Consider the following 17,162-nt stretch of genomic DNA (forward strand, 5'->3'; position numbering starts at 1 on the left):
AAATTTGTATCTGAAATTCGTATTAATATCCTGCACACTTTCTACGTAGCAGGCGATCTTGTGGCGTTTACTCGTTACTTGGTTAAACTGGTGGACGTGTCTGTGCGAGCTTTTATAGCTGGTGACTTTTAGCCTTGGAACGTTACAGAGGGGTGATACGTTTTCTTACTTGAGATTCTTTCAGCCGTTTGCGAGAGACGCGTGTCTTCGTGGGTTTGATGAGATCGATAGGTTAATTGAATTATGTTGTTCGATCAAGTTGCAATTTTTACGGATGGTCTTGCAGGTAAATGGTGCTTTCGGTCTTTGTTTCTAGTTTACGATCATGAGAAGCGACATTAATCGGCTGCTTGTACGAAAAGAATAGGACGCTCGTTCATCACCGTACACCTTTAGTCGCTTAGTCGATGATCTTTGAATCAACGTGCCGCGGCATTCCCACAATAACGAAGCTGAAGATGCAGAAAATGGAATCGACGAGTCACGGCATAGAGACGTACATGAAGACGTTGCCACTGACTTATGCACCTCGCATGCTATTGAGATCCTTTGATCCCGCCGAATCATTCTTACGAATACGTCATCAAGTCACGCGAGGCATTAACGAATTTTTAATTACCATAGTACTCCCCCTTTCTCACAGAAGTTTTAATTTCTAATGACGAAACAAAACGATTCGTCATTGACGTAACATCTAAGGGAGCTAACTGATATTTGCAAACTTATTCAACTTCTGGCACAATCGAAATCTTTAAACATCCCTCGATTACGATTTCCACGGACAACGTTCGAATTTTCCACCATCGTATTTCACCGTTTTCGTAAAAATTCCCCAACAAAACGTAAACAATTTTCTTTCCTCAGACACACGACCGTTGAATTAAAAAATACAAAATTTTCAACGATTCGAACGTACGACTTGGAACGTGTGAAATTCGCAGAACTTGGCAACAACTTTTACAACGTGAACCCGAGTCCTCGTGAAATCGCGATCGGTGCAAAGGTCAGCCACTCACGCTGCTCCGGAGCAAGGGAAGTGGAGGCTGGATGGGCCAAATTGCAAGTTACTCGAGCGAACCCTGGCTGTGTCTTCCTCCACTTCCTCTTCGCGAACATCACGTACGAAAGAGGAGAGGAAAGAAATAGAACGAATCGAATGGAACACTCTGGGGAGCGTGAGAATGAAGATTCTGCCGGCGCGGCTCCGAACCTGTGATTGATTTAAAGGTCACGCGTTTCCACGTTTTTACTCGCGTGTTCGCAGATCGTCGTTGGTTCCCTTCCCGGAATATTTAACCTCTTCGACCTTTCCGGCCAAGAGTTTCTCTCGTAGCCCCGTTCCCTGTTGTCCGAACGTCCATCGAGTAGACCCTCGGCTTTCCTCTTCCCTTTCGTTTCGCGTCCGCCTTTCTCCGCCGGCTGGCGCGATGTTAATTACAACCTCTTAGCTCGAATTACCGTGCACGCCACCACTTTTCCCATCCCCCTCATTCGATCCTCTCGCGTTTTCGTCTGAATCGTTCCGTTTCTTCGTTTCGAATGCTTCTCACTGCTAGAGACACGGTTTCAGCGTGTAATCGTGCAACTCGAGCCCTGTCAGCGCTAGAAATATCGTAATTTATTGTATCGTGTTTATTCCTTTCAGCCTGGTTGCCTAGAGATCAAAGCTTGGTTTTGTATAGTTGACAAACGTGAAACGAAACTAAAGATAAACTTACAGATATCTACAATAGCGTAAAGATATATCGATTCTTTGGTTATCCCTCTATCTCTAAACACTTTATCTTCGCATAAACATTACTCCCATTCACTTTTCGTTCATCCGTTTATTCATTCTTCGTTCGTTTGTCTACTTTCTTCTTCTGCCTGTACTTTATTTCCTAATAATTGTACTTCTCTTCCTTCGCTCTTGTCTGCTGTTATCATGCAACCTTCTTTCTTTGTTTTCTCTTTTTCCTATTGTCAGCGGTACGACTAGTGATATCCCTGCTATTTTTCGGGATCTATAAAAATTGTTTAAAAGATTTGTTCGTCGCCTCTGAAGAGGACGAACGAAACCGCAAAAGGGCTTGATTTTGCGAGGGTGAGAACTCGAATTACCGATGATTCGATATGATGAATCCGTACGCTGTAGCGATGACTACGCGTAGCAAGAACGTATAATATTTCACAGATAAACTCTGAGAAAATTCAAGTTGGTCTGATCTTTATTGTAACATAAGATTAGATGGGGAAGGAACCGTATCTACGATAGTTGTGAGGCGGAACTTTGATGCTTGCAACATCGATACGTTATTCCTAGTAATGGCCAGGAAATTCTCTTTGCAGCGTTATCCAGGGGCAACATTAGCGAGAAATGTCGCGAACGCGGCTGCTTCTATCTGCGCGATCGACAAACACTGTAATCGATATACAGAGGAATTCTCTATAGTATACTCAAACCACTCTCGATAGATTCAATGAATTAGAATTTCCATTTCCTTGGCAACAAAGTTGGAATTAACGAGCTTGCAACAGGACTACTTAAGAAAACCAGTTTAGAGAATTTACTATTCCACTTAAATGGTCTTGATTGTTCTTCCAATGTCATTAGTCTGTTCTTAAACCACTAGAATCTTAAACGATTTACTCGAATGATCTTTAAATAACCTTAGCATGACCTTCTCCTATGTTCAAGCGATCTCGTGACTTTGAACGATCTTTCATTCGAACGATCTCGATAATTACATGTCTCTGTCACGTGCCAAATACTTTTGTAAACAGCTTTCGTGAACAATTTTCAGTGGTTTATCACTCCGTGAATTACACTTCCTTCAAATATCCGCTACTTTTGGTTATTATCTTCAATTATGTTGTTGTATGTGTTACATAATAAAATGTATGTAGTATCGTGGACGAGGGGCCTGCGGGGTGTCGTGCGAATTATAAACAAGCGGTTGCTTGTGGGGGGGGGGGGCTAAGACAAAAGACGCGAGACTAAGACAAAAGTGAAGGGGTTGCTGAGGGACATAAACGAATTAACAGCAGTATGAGTTGAGAAGTCAGAGGGAGCGAATTGCGTTGTCGAGATAGTGTTGCCAGTGTTGTCGAGAGAGGGTTGAATCCGTGGTGACGAGAGTTGCAAATTAGTTACATAGTTGTCTTAATTGTAATACGTTATTGTGATTAGTTCACGTTAAACAACCATCGTTTCCTGTTTAATCAATATCCGTTTAATCTATTTATTGCAAATAAACTAATTGTAGTAGTAAGATACTATGTATATTTATTTATATATCACCGCCTTTACACCACATCCTCGACGTTTCAATATTGTTTGCTTAAACTGCCACGACACCCAACCCCATTCTCGTTTCGTGCCCTCGTAAAAAGTAATTACGACGTCTAGTTTGATCTCCAAACGGTGCTCGAATGAACGGTTGTTAAACCGTTTATACCTTCGTTTACTCGCGGAACGCAACAATCTAGGATATTACGACGAGGTCTCTCTTTTTTCTTACGTGTTACGTTAACCGTGCGATTTCTTTGTCTACAAAACGCCGAGCCTTTCAAATACGTCATCCCTATATCACAATTCAATCAGACTGACTGCGAATCTGGAAGGTTCAGAGAAATTAGACGATATTTCCGGGATTTTTGTATCGAGTCGCTGACAGATTTTCAGCTGATTTTATTGTAAGACGGTGAAACAACGAATGGAAAGTTTTATGCTTCGATAAAGTATTTTTCCATTTGCCAAATTTCTAGCAGATAAATTTACAAGAAACTAAACATATTAAAATTCCCCCAAAATTGCACGACCCTGCTGTTTTCCTCGTTTTCCATTCGCGTTCGCATCTCTTCAGATATCTCTTCGCTGAAATGTTTCATTCGTAAGAAACGTGAGACACACAAAACCGGATATTGAAAGATTATTTACGTTTTGGTAATACCCATTAAAATGTAACATTCATTTCGGATCGCATAGACAGCAGGAAGAGGAGGAGGAGGCAGAGGCGAAGGACAGCGAGAGGCTTAAAAGGAACTGATCGTACAGAGATTTAAAAGATTCATTCAGAAGGGATTAAGCAAGTTAAACTAATTGAGAAATCAAAGTATACGACGAAGAAGTTTCCAGAGAGTTGATCGATCTAACCAAAGTACAATACTTCGTACAGCGATCACGAAGATATTAAAAGTCCAAGATCAACCCCCACCCGCTTCTATACAAACTGCTGGAGTGTCACGATCACCGAATCGCCAATTCGTTTGTGTTCGCACGACAGACAGTGTAGGTGTTCAGAAGGAAGGTGGTCCAGAGGCTCGTAAAACTGCGATTCGCGCGACTATTCGCCGAGAAACGCGCAAGTTATCCCCCTGTCCGCCCCTTCGACCGGATTATTATCAGGCATTTACACGTTTATGCTCTTTGCCGTGCCACGCAGATGGCCGCGACGCGTATACGCGCTAACGGTAACGTGCCTGATTTTCCGGTGCAATAAAGTCCCTTTGGTAGACGAGGCGCATAGTCTAGCAATTAACGCTCGTAAGTCGAGCCGCGCGATCTGTTTGATTTAAACGCCTGCCATGCGATCCTGCGTGTAATTCCAGGGCTAACTGAAAAACCAAGTCCAACTCTACCACCGAGCATTTATTACGTCATATTCAATGGCCGACCGTGTCGTCGTCCTCATCTCTATGCGAGTTCTGCTTTTCAAAGGACGGCTGGTATAATGAAAGACACGTCGCTGTTGGGTGTTGCGCGTGTTCGCTCTGATGTGCTATCAATAAAGGTGGTTTCTGTTTGGACTCGAGGATAGATCGTATATGGCTTCTTTTATTTTGAATAGTTTCATGGCGTAATAAATCGATGGTACGTTGCTCGTTGATGTACGAGCATTCGAGGTTTTTGTTAATCCACTGGGAAGCGGCGTCAGTGCGTACCGTGTGGAGGATCTCTCGTTATTGTTATCTCTGTTATCGTTCCACCGATTCTGATAATTAACAATTCTAATTGTAATACACCGTTTGCAAATGAAGAAATATTTTGTTCACTGTCGAAGCGTTGGACGATTCTTTCATCGTCACAGACTATCCTCGAACATGATAATTAACTTTCTCTCGCCTATTATATTAATTTCGATACTAACAAAATTACAAAATTTAACTTCTGCTTGTAATATGTTACGCGTAACACTTGTAACAAGTTGCTTATTAACTTTTGGAAAAAATATGCTTCGACTATGCTTCGAATCGTTAGTATTCCATCTACTGTATATGTGTTCATGTTTATAGACTCAAACAGAAACGAGTCTACACAAATGAAGAAGCGGAAATCGTGTTGGAATCCTCGCAGCGCTACAAAGAAGCCACCCCGGCGCGCCGAAAAATTCCCTTCCAAATAAAGAGTCGCTCGCCATTACGTGCATAGAGTAGCATAGTTTTTCGACGTCGTCCTTCACTTCAGGGCTTCTGGAAGACAGGGCGTTTTGCGATCAAGAAAACGTGGAAGAAGAGGAACGTTCGACATAAACGGCGAATGCCTCGCGCTCGTTACACGCGGCTCCTCTAAAAATATCTCCGCGAAACAGCCTTCCAGTTTCTGACCGCGTCTGATTTTCTTCATCAGCCGATCTCCTTCCTCTTCATCTTCCTTTAAGCGTCGTTCGCTTAGCAGAGACGCGATTTTTTTCAAAGAAAACTGTGTCAAAGCTGGTGAATTGCATCACTCTACATTTTGAAATCTTAGGATTCCGAAGTCATGGATTTTTAATTCTCGAACGTGCTAAAATTTTGTTTCAAAACCGTCGAATTGCGAAGCTCTCTATTACGAAATTTTAGAATTCTAAAATTACGGATTCAAAGCTTCCGAATTCCAAGAAAATAGAGTCTCGACGCCGACGAGTTTCAAGGCATCGTATCTCAAAATTTTAAAACTCCAAAGTCGGAGAGTCGGAGTTCTCGACTGGTAAACTCCAACATCTCGAAATGTTAAACTTCTAAAAAATCGAACACTTGAAGCTGCCGAATTCCAAAATCTGGAGCTTCGAAACTGTCGTCTACAGCTCAGTATCTCGAAATTCTAGGATTCTAATATTATAGTCGTAGAATTCGCAGCCTCCGAGTTCAAAGAGTGAAAGCTCGAAGTTCTCGAATTTTGAAAGTCCATTGTTTCGGAACTTGAGAATCTTAAAATTACGCGTTCTTCTAAAAATAGCGTCGCGAAACAGCCTGCGAGTTTCTAGCCGGCCGCGATTTTCTTTACGAACTGATCTTCTTCCTTTTCATAGCCTTCTTTTACCGTTCGCGTTCTTCAAGCGGGGGCTGTTTGCTTCGCGGAGGCGCGATCGCTTCCGAGAAAACCGGCGGATTTCTCGCGCACGAAATACGACTAGATGCACGGAGGTTTATGTAGATGCTTTGTCGGTACGATTCAGCTTCTTGGAACTACGCAAACTGTTACGGCGGCAGAATTGATCGGCGATCGACTGATTGTTTCGTGAAGGCTGGTTTTAGGGGTGCGTTGATTGTAGCGCGGAGTAGAGTCTGCTTCAAGAGTGAAGTTTTTAGGGAACGAAGGGTAATTGTAAGGTTTAAGTCGTACGAGTTTCTTGAGGCGAGAACCGTGGCTAAGATATGGTTATGGTGGTAGCGAGACTTTTGTGGCCAGAAAAAGTGACTTTTTCTTAGAGCGCTCGTCGTGCATCTTAATTTATGTTTTGGATCGTGTTCTTAAAGTTTAAATTTTCTAACTCTCATGATCTCGCGTTAAAACAACCGACGTTACGAAGGGTTAATCTTCGATCTTGCAATCAGAAGCTATAAGTTTCAACTATCAAATTCGGAATTCTAACAAACGATTTAATATATGTTTATTTCACCATAGAGAAGTTAAGGATGGAAAGTACGTTATAGATCGATCAATATGCCGCATGAAAGAACAAACCGCGAAAGAGACCACGTAATATTTTACCTACGAGCATAAAAAGAGATCGGAGGATGGACTTTTTACGAGGGCCAGATCGCAAAACCGAAACCACCAGGGTTACTTAGGCAAAAAACGAGTCGGAGAAGGCAGGGTGAAGCACTTTTCCCATGAAAATGATGGGAATACGAAGGGACCACGGAACGAGCGCAGAGCGTTTAACCAAAATTACGTTTTATATGCACAAGCGGATCATTGCTCGCGAGACGGTCCATGCGTAACGGCCGCAACGCAACGGTGCATTTCCTTTTACTACTGCGGCCAGACAGCGAGCACCGTAAAACCAGAGAGGCTTTAACAACTGCAACTGCAGAAATCCTGGCGTTGCGTGGTGAACTTCCAGGGACAATACATCCCTGGATGCATCGTTCGACTTGCAAGAGCAGAACTGATTGTGGGAACGAACGCGAGGATTCTTCGTCCTTCCTTGTAATTTGAAGTTTTAATAATTAAGAAAGACCGGTTTACCATTTATTTCTGTTGTGCTGCGTTTATAAGTACTATTACAACAAAAGCGGTAGTGAAGAAGTTGCAATAAAATTGAAAATTGGAAGATCGAAATAGCAAACTGTAAGTTCGATATCTTGCGACTTATAATTTCAGATTTCCGCTACCAAATAAAACAAATACTTGATTTTACGGATTCAAAAGCGTGCCGAAGCAAAAGACTGAAACTTACGACTGTAAAAAGGAAGGTTGCCGAATCGAATTACTATTCCACACGTACGCGTATCAATTACGCAAGATGACCAATCGTGTGTAAAATAATTAAAATCTGGCTCTCGTTAAAAGATTGAATTCGATCCACGTTTCGAGCCATATAAAAGCCAATTATCGGCGTTCTCGTTTCATTCGACTGATTCCCGTGCATCGTTGCAAAAATGGCACGAAAAAAAGCCACATAGGAAGGGTAATACCATTTGAAGCGAGTACACGCCCCGCAGCTACTTAATTACTTGGCAAAACGGGATCAGAGAGTCGTGATTTCATGGAACAAAGGGTACATTGTCTTTACCAGCCGTGCACGGAATTAAGGCGTCTAAGATGCACGTGTTCCACGAATAGATCTTTAGCATTGCGATTAGAGATCGTGCGGTTTACCTTGTACGAGCTTCTGTCCTCCTCGTCCGAGGATGGGGCAGCGGGATCTCCTCCCGGTGTCGCTACGGCTTCCGTTTCCGCCGGCTGGTAGTCGACCTCACTGCTCCAAGAGTGTCGCCTCTTCAGGTCCCCTGTAATCATAGCGCCGAGACTGTGTTAATTTTAGCTTGTGAATCTTCTCATCTTCAATCGTAAGACTATTGTCTATTTATACGTAAGACCATTCCTGTACTATAATCAGACGCGCAGTATCTTAATTTCAGCTTGGAATTTTTTTGCTTTCGTAGAAAAGATATTAAGAGACGTAATTGGTCTCAAATTATTGGAAAGTCTAACTGCCTCCTCGTTGCAGCAACTCTCTCGATTCTAGAATTTTCAGATATATTTACAAATCTGCTACATCGCTCTATAGAGAGCAACAGCTTTGAAATTCTAGATCTTCGAATTGGAGAGTTGCGAATCCCTAAATTTCACGGCTTCAACGCTCTGAATCTTCACGAGCTTCGAAAATCCGAATCTCAGGATTCCTAAACCTTCGGACAAAGCCACGTAGCAGCATTTAAAACCATATAGCGCCGCTGTAAGATCTTCGGTAGCGTCGATGGTAATGAATTGAAACGTTGAAACGCGAGATGGTGAAAATGTTGAGCAGAGAGAAATCAAAGGGGGTAACACGGATAGTCGGCACGTGCCTCGAGGTCCGCCGGTAATTAATACGGTCCGACTCAATCGGGTAGCCGCTTAATTAGAATTGTCACTATCATTCATCTCGACGGCGGCTGTTTAACGTCAACTTGCCAATCGAAGCGTAGCTGACAAAACTGGCCGCTACCACTTTTTGCCCACGGCTGTTCGACGTGCCGTATAATCCAACAACCGTATTCCCGATCGATACTCCTCTCCTCTTACGGGCTTTGGATTTACCATTTAATAGCGGCGAGTATCATCTCTGGAATCTTGCTCGAGCCGGCAGTTATTAATTTCCTAGATCGTCTCCTGAAATTAACGACATACATACAGTACAGAAATCGCATTACGCGGTCACGACCAGTTACGACGACGATCTTGAAACAGTTTTAACGAAGCCATCGATCCACGAGACGGTCGCAAACGACTGGACCTGACCAGCTAGAAAATCGCTCAGCGTGTCGTGGCTCCGCTAACCGGCACCGTTTCTTCCATACCACGGATATGTAGAACGATTTCTATTTAAACTGTTATTTCCATATCTGTTTCAGCAGTTTTTCGTCGTTTACTTCCTTTAACTTTGAGCAAAGTTCGACGAATCCGATATCGAACATAGGAATTTCTTTTTCGTTAGAATGGACGATTCGATGGGAACTACGCTCGATTCTTCGTAATTGGAATTCCGTTTACTTGTCAGATGGAATGGACAAATTATCTAAAAATGTCGAAACACAAAGCATTGGAGTTTTAAAGCTTCGAAATGAAAATATTCGAAGAGAAAAAAAGGATATGATTAGAAAGAGTGAAATCGCTGTGCGACGTCCGAGCATATCTCGTAATTGCCGGAGGTATAAGATGTACTGACGTTGCTGGATGTTATCCGTACGTTTTGTTATTTCTCGTAATTGAAACAATTTGTTAGAGCCAAAGTATAGGTTATTCGATTTAGCCTGTAAATGGATTTTAAGACGTTGCTTGGACCATGGCCATAAAAAAGCTGATGTAGCGTACGGTGTAATTGAATACGTCTCATTAAATATGTGCCATCACTTTTTCTCCTTTTAAACTATAATCTTTATACTTAGTGTTAGCTATTTTCTAGACCTTATAATAATGAAAGCACTATATTTCAAAGGAATTCCATAAGATAATCGAATATTACGTTATTATCTAAACCCGAGGACTTCGCGAAACTTTCGATGTACATAGAATTTCTAAAATTTGTTTATTACCGTGTTCCATTTTACGTATATACAGCACTATATTTTAACAAAATATTAATTAATCGAATTCTAAAGTTTTTAATTTAAGATTGGTTCTAGTTTCAATCTATCGATCGACAAACTTCCATTTCAAGTTCAAGAAACACGATCGATCCTATCACGTGAAATATTTCACATCGCATAAATTTCAAGTTGTCTCGAATGCATCGGTAACTCTTTTACCATATCAAACAATTTTCTTCCGATTTACTCTCAAAGGTACTCGATCCCGAAGGAACGAAAATATGTCGGCGCAAACAAACGTGAAAAATAAAGATCGCCTCGAATTCGCCTGACGATAAATCAGCCTAAATCAACGACTGTCCCGATTAGAGGAATCCTAAATCGGTTCTATGAAATCATCGAGTCGCTTTCGCGGATTTTCATCGATGCTCGCGGAACATTTAAGGCCGGCAAGCGTACGTACTCACGCACGCGCGTACACTTTTACAAAGGTGGAACCGGGGATAACGATCGACGATAAGCTCGCAGGTTAAACACTGTATTCGAGACGTGACTTATGGGATTCGATCGGGCCGAGGAGGCGCGTATTCTACCTACAAATTTACTCGTTTACTCGCTTCGTGGAATGCCACGGGCTCCCACGGGACCGGGCCGGTGAACGCATCGGAAAGAGGAGATGCGCTGCACGCGGCGGGGCTCGCGCGATCACGAGCACAGGAAATTTATCGGTTCGACGGTCAAAGTGTGAATTACGTCGATTCCAGCGTGAGCCGCAATAAAATATTTCCCAAAGCTTCATCGCATTGTGCCGCCGCTTCGTACCCGGTTATTTGCATCGGCCGTATATCTCACGCGTTTCGCGCGCATTTTGAACCCGCGCAGGCGCATCGCCATTTATTAATGATCGTCCGCCGACCGACCACTTTTACAAATCGCTGTATCCCGTTTTCGTGACGTATGGAAAGATTACTTCGTGAGAAATCGGTTTGCCTGAGAAGGGTGAAGCGTTTGGTAGAAGAGTGACGCGAGATTGAGGAAAGTTCCTAAGTATTTAAATATTTGCGAAAAAAAAAAAAAAATGGGAGAACCTGACGAACTAAAATTAACTGACTTAAGAATTATTATCCTACTCGAAGTACCACAATTTTGGAATTCATTTTTCCAGATATCTAGGAAATTACGATTTTTCAGACGTATCGCTCCTCCAGCAAACCAACGATATCCCGTTTGGTATCTCGTTACGTAGTTAGAAATATGAAATGTTTGTTTGTAACGGTTACGTTGGCGCATAAGCTTGAAGATTATATTAATATTTAACAGTAAGAAGAAAAAAACAGCTGTTCGTCGATACGTAACAATTAACACTTTCGTGACGATAGGTGAACATAGGGCGATCTCAGGAAGCGTATGATCGGGCCGCAAAAAACATGCACACACGTCCTCTGTAATTTACGACCACGTGTATTATTATTCATACATATTACGCAGTATGTAACCAGGTAGAAGTAACAGCATTCGCAGTTTTTTCAAGTGGACAAAAACAACTTTCCTCTGGCGAATAATCGTAATTCGACGAGCGCATGGAATGGTTGTAGATTAAAATGAATAAACTAATCTCCTGACATAGCACTCACGAGAAAAGAAGATTAGAAATATTATTCTAACTTCAAGCTTCCATTCCCTAAAAAAGGAAAATGAAGTAAGATAGAAACGAACAAATATAAGGAAATGAAAAAAGAGAAGAGGAATGTGTATACAAAGAAACGCAATCCTAACTTATAGATGATAAATGACAAATTATCAACGTCAATGAAATTTACGATTCAAGGTAAAAATTGAAAAATTATAAAATAGAAGCCTATAACCCACAACTTGTCACTTGTTGCGGCACCAATATTAGTAGTTAATAAATTACCGTACGAGAAAGCTCAGATTTTCTATCTCTATTCTTTATTTCCTCGAAACGAGGCAGAATTTTCTCAACGCGCATAATATAACCACGAAACAGTGAGGAACGCCTCCGCGTTTCGCGCTGCTATAAAACATAATGGACGTCAATTTGACAGGGGCTGCGAGAGAAAAAGAGAGAGAAAGGACGTTACGAGCGCGAACTGCGCAAACTTCCTGTCGTTTCGCGGGGTGGCGGAACACGAGCACGCACACGCTCAACGGTGATCGTGGCCGCGAATTTACAAGCACGTGTAGACTGGCGCGCGTGCACGTGGCTTCCGGGCCCACGGACGCGCGTAATTTCTCCTTCTTCACCTCGTCGCGTCCGCGCTCCGCCACGATCTATGATCATTGCGCTTTGTACACTTCGCTCGCATTCCACGAAGAAGCAGCGCGAAGCCGCAGAAACCGGAAAAGTAAAGCAACATGCGATGCAATTAGCTCCAGCGGTGAACGGCTCGAAGAAATTCAAGCTACGACTCTCGAGGACGGGAAGAAATTTAGATACATCAGGCTAATCGTTGGATACCGAGTTAGTGAGCTTAGATTCTGTTAGCGGACAGTTACGTTGCATTCCGATCCGACGAACGTTCGAACGAATCTGGCTATGAATGTAACTATCTACGTTATTTCCATTCGGCTCAGTTTTGGTATTATTTGAACAAAATTTTTTTCTTTTATCTTTTGTTCAATAATTCCTGTAGCAAATATTAAAACGAACTTTGGCCATGGACTGGTGTAACAGCACGTAAAGTGAAGAATATTTTTGTCATTGTAAAGGAGCAGTTAAGATCGAAATTGAATTAAAGACGAAGGTAATCTTTTTCGTAAATACAATTTCTGTATCGCGAGTGCAATTCGATGTTGTAAGTCGAAGTCTTAAGATGTATTCTACTATATAAAAACCAATGATTCAATTTAAATGTTCATTTGTATCAAAACACGGAATCGTAAAAATAGAAACTTTCTATTCCTATTTCCATATAAATGAATTTTAAAATCTGCATGAATAAACTTCTATTCCAACTTATATTGATGATTTGGAAGGGAGGATGATGGTCGGTATTTCCGGAATTTGCATGCGCCTACGAGGAATCCTAATGGAAAAGAAACGGTTCGATGCCTCCGGGGACGATGGACAGAGCCTGCGTAGGCACAGAAGATGGAAAATCGCTTCTTGTCGATGATCTCACTGCGAGGAATCCGATCGGATTAACTCGGCAAAGCGAAATCAGCTAAACGCGACTGTCACATATCGTCTGCTACGATTTCTTACACCGTAGCTGATGGACGATGTCTCAATCGACATGTCACACGAAAAGAACGTTACCTGTTTCTAGTTCTTTCGGTGGATGATCGACGGCGATCCGTCCACGACGATCTCGCGGAAACTCATTAACATTTAACCGGTAATCAGAGCGGTTGATTAACGAGGCCGATGGGCAAGGCGGCTCGATAACAGCACACGGAATCGTACGATCTTATCATTGGCGATCTCACGGTCTAACGTCGTTAACAGTCGCCGGGGATCCATGAATGCGGATCGTCACGATCCACTGACGGTGATCCATGCCGTTCTGTTCGTGTCATCGTTTCTTGCCCAGGCTACGTCTAGCTAAGCATCCGGCTCCTTTACATTTCCATTTTATTTATATGGTTATCGAGCGTAACTAGCGTGGCGGTACCAGCGTTCATCGATGATTTTCTCTATTAAACTCGTTAGTCCAGTGTACGGTATCCCCTTGTTCTTCCTTCGCGTCCCCTCGCTGCATTCCCTAGGACACGTTCAGTCGGTGTAGCCAACGGCGACCACGTTTCTTCGCTCATCGAACGAGGTGACTGTGTGCGCGTCACCGTGTGACAGTCAATGTCACGGTTTCCCTCCCGATCAAAGTTATTAAAAGCTTGGACATTCAAGAGCGAAGGACCGTTTCGGTTCTTCCTCCACGCTGTAAGACCACCAAAGAGACCGTGTTATTGTTCATCGAACGTTCATCGTATCGCGCACTCGATCATCCTCGTGGCCCGACAAAACATCCTCCGACACAATACTCTTCATGTTCACTGACACGTGCGAGATCACCGAGCAACGTACGTCCACCGAGTCATTATCAGACGTGGTACGGATATTTTCTCCGTTGTTCTCGTTCGAGAGGCAACATACACTGTCGAAGAACTTTCCCTCCTATTCTATTATATACACGTGTATTACTAGCGATCAGAGGGGGGTGGGTTGGAAATGTAATTTACCGGAGATCTCCGGGCCGATTCGAGGGATCACGATCGTTGGATCCACGAAGAGCGGCGAGTCGGCGAGACACACGGCTAGATTTCGGGTTGCAGGTGCACGCTACAGGTTCACTCACAGGTGCAGCTCTCTGACTAGACTAAAGGCGGGAGCGTGCTCGTTGCCAGCAAGTACTCTAGGAGAACAGAGAAAGAGAGAGAAAGAGGAGGCATACCGGTGCTTCGATTGGTCCATGCTTCCCGCGAAAACGACCCAGCCAATCACCGTGACTGTGCCACGTAATTGCCGGGTATCACGATTCACAAAAACGGGGGAGGGATACCCTTTCGAAATTCCCTCGAGGTAACGTTCCCCTCAGTTTCTTTTTTATTACGCGCATCGGCCGGCTTACTTTGTCCCACGGCCGATTTTTGAAGTCTATATCGATCATCCTGTTGTCCTAGGGAGATTTCGATACCGTACGCCCGGACCCTCTTTGAAACATTCTTTTCTACCTTTCTTCCCTTCGAGTCAAATAATTTTTTATCCTTTACACGCTGGGAATTATAATCACACGGTATTAACCTCTTTTTCGTACTGTACAAACACTGGGCTGAAGCTCGACTTTGAGAAATTGAACGGATCTCCTATTTTCCAAAGAACCAATCTCCACCATCCTTTGCAATTTAATTCTAACTAATAAGAACTCCTTCGACCACTGAGAAATCAATGCCCGCGGGGAACAGATTCAATCTTCAGGAAATCATTAACACTCGGTAGGATTTCTCAGTCAGGCCGATTATTTCGCGATCCCGGCTCAATAAAATCGCTGTACGCTACGTGATCGTTCGTTCGACGAAGGGAAGATAACGAAAACGAAACGAAATACAGCCGAGGAAGGGGTAAAGTTATCTCGACCAGTCACGAAACGTTTAACGAAGCAGATCGAATATCGATTAATTCGTATTGTTGCGAGTATTTGACGGTTACAATGTGCAATGTCAAAGTCAGCGTGTATCGCGATAGAAAGTTAAGAGGATGGTCGATTCTTATCCATATCCAGATAATATTCATCAAATAGAAAGAACAGTCACGGTCGTTTTCACAATTCTCTATTGAATAAAATGTGAAAATATTCCCAGGTACTTATCGATGTGTTGTACTATATCGTGCCACCCTTTATCGAGTTGAATATTTGCCGCTACCTTAAGAAAATAAAAATTCGAAAAACAGGAGCAATCGAAGGTGAAATTTCTTTTCGGTCATTGACAATTCATTCGTTTACAAAGAATTTTTAAATTAACAATTATTCTTTCTGCTTTACCTAAATATTTCACCCTACTGTGATTAAATAATATACGAACGAAGACGAAGCTTAATTCCGTAACGTTTAAATCGTTAAATTAGTATGGAGAAGGGCTGTCGGGTTAGTTGGTGGACAAATTAATTCACGATCGATGTTTTATCGAGTATGGCGATACGAAGCGATTCGAGGTTACCGATTCGAGGCGGCGGCAGCTCTTGTGCAAGTATTTCGGCCGGGTGGGTCCGCCGGATTCCTGGGCTTCTTTCTCGAACAGTCCCTCGAGGGCTTGGTGGTTCCCAGGGAGGTCAGAGGTCGTTGGGCCCTCCTCCGCCTTATTCCTTCTCGCCCCCTACCCGACCGAACGCCCTCGACCCTTCGCCAGCACGCAGCTTATGAACGTCCGCCCAATACGCCCGAGTCTCTTTCACCTCTCTCCCTGTTTCTCTCTCGCTCGAAATGTTATTTATTTGTTCACGCGTTTCACCTTAACGAGATTTTCGGCCCAGTACCATTTGCCAGTAGGGGAAATTAAAAAGCTTCAAGCTTTCATGGTACACCGTGTTGAATGTCAGCTTGTTTTGGCTCGGAGTCGTTTTTTGGCACGTACTGTAATTTGCAGGATTGTTGGTATTCGTGGTTTGAACTGGGGCAGCTCGAGGAGCGAATGCGACGTAGTTGAAGAAATTGCGGAACTTGTAGTTGCAGTTACTCTACGTTCGAAGTTGTCGATCAGAGTTGGAAGGAGCGTGGAATAAAATGCTTGAAACTCTCACGGTGTTACGAGTTGGACGTGGCTCTCTTTTACGTACGAGTTGTTTTTTATTATAATCTCAAAGATACGATGAAATTGTAATTGGACGTCGAACTCATTAGAGCTATTCTAGTTTCGACTTTGTTGATCAAAGTTCGAAGGAATATGCGATGTTTCATAAGGACACGAATAATTTTAAAAGGACGTTTTATGCAAACCAGCAACGTAATAAAATCACAATCGCGCGTGTCCACTTATTTTCTCTTTCTGAAATACCAAATAAATTCAATTAATTTTTCAATTTAACCCGTCCATTTCACCCTCCCAGCAAGTCATAGAAACATACCATAACGCCACAAGCTATACAAATAATCATTCGGCGAGAAATTTCTTTTCAATAACTAATCAAGTAAATCGAGTACGACGAAAATGAAAAGCCGAAGTCATCTGGTCGGAAACAGAGTCGGTTAACGATCGCGAGTGGTACTGGAGGTGCGTTCCTCGCGTCCTTTTCTACTTTGCATCATTACGGAAGATTGATGTAGTAACGGTATACGGTTGTTCGTCTCGCGGTTAAAGTGTCTCGTCTTTTTTCGCGGCCGATATTCCTCGAAAGCCTGCCAACCGGCTGGTCGTCGAGCAACACTGAAGAAACGGGGCGCCCTAATGGCCAGCACAGCACTACAAAGAAAAATTTTTCGATAACGCGATGCACTCAGGTTTGGAGAGTCTGGTCCCGAAATTTGTATCGTACCCGAACGAATCCGAACGCCACGCCGCGCGTCCTTTCCATCGTCGATGTACATACGGGGCTTCTTGGGGCCGGCGACAACGCGTAAACCTTCGAACCGAAGGATAAATCCTCCTTACCGCGAAACCTTCCGACCAAACCATCATTTAGGCGGGATCACACGGACCTCTCTTCCGCGTCGTAATTTCTGTACGCGGCG

At 43.1% G+C, this 17,162-nt stretch overlaps 1 protein-coding gene across 3 annotated transcripts in view; it reads right to left on the reverse strand.

Annotated features, from left to right (window-relative positions):
* The window catches only part of LOC117206163, an 83,381-nt gene that overhangs the window by 6,834 nt on the left and 59,385 nt on the right, over positions 1–17,162 (reverse strand). For all 3 annotated transcript variants that reach the window (XM_033445265.1, XM_033445266.1, XM_033445267.1), the window contains one exon: positions 8,066–8,196. In XM_033445265.1, coding sequence (XP_033301156.1) covers positions 8,066–8,196 — 131 coding nt within the window. The remainder of the gene's footprint in view (positions 1–8,065; positions 8,197–17,162) is intronic.

The sequence above is a fragment of the Bombus bifarius genome, unplaced genomic scaffold, assembly GCF_011952205.1.
Source record: "Bombus bifarius isolate JDL3187 unplaced genomic scaffold, Bbif_JDL3187 scf7180000007996, whole genome shotgun sequence".
In the NCBI taxonomy this organism is placed as follows: domain Eukaryota; kingdom Metazoa; phylum Arthropoda; class Insecta; order Hymenoptera; family Apidae; genus Bombus; species Bombus bifarius.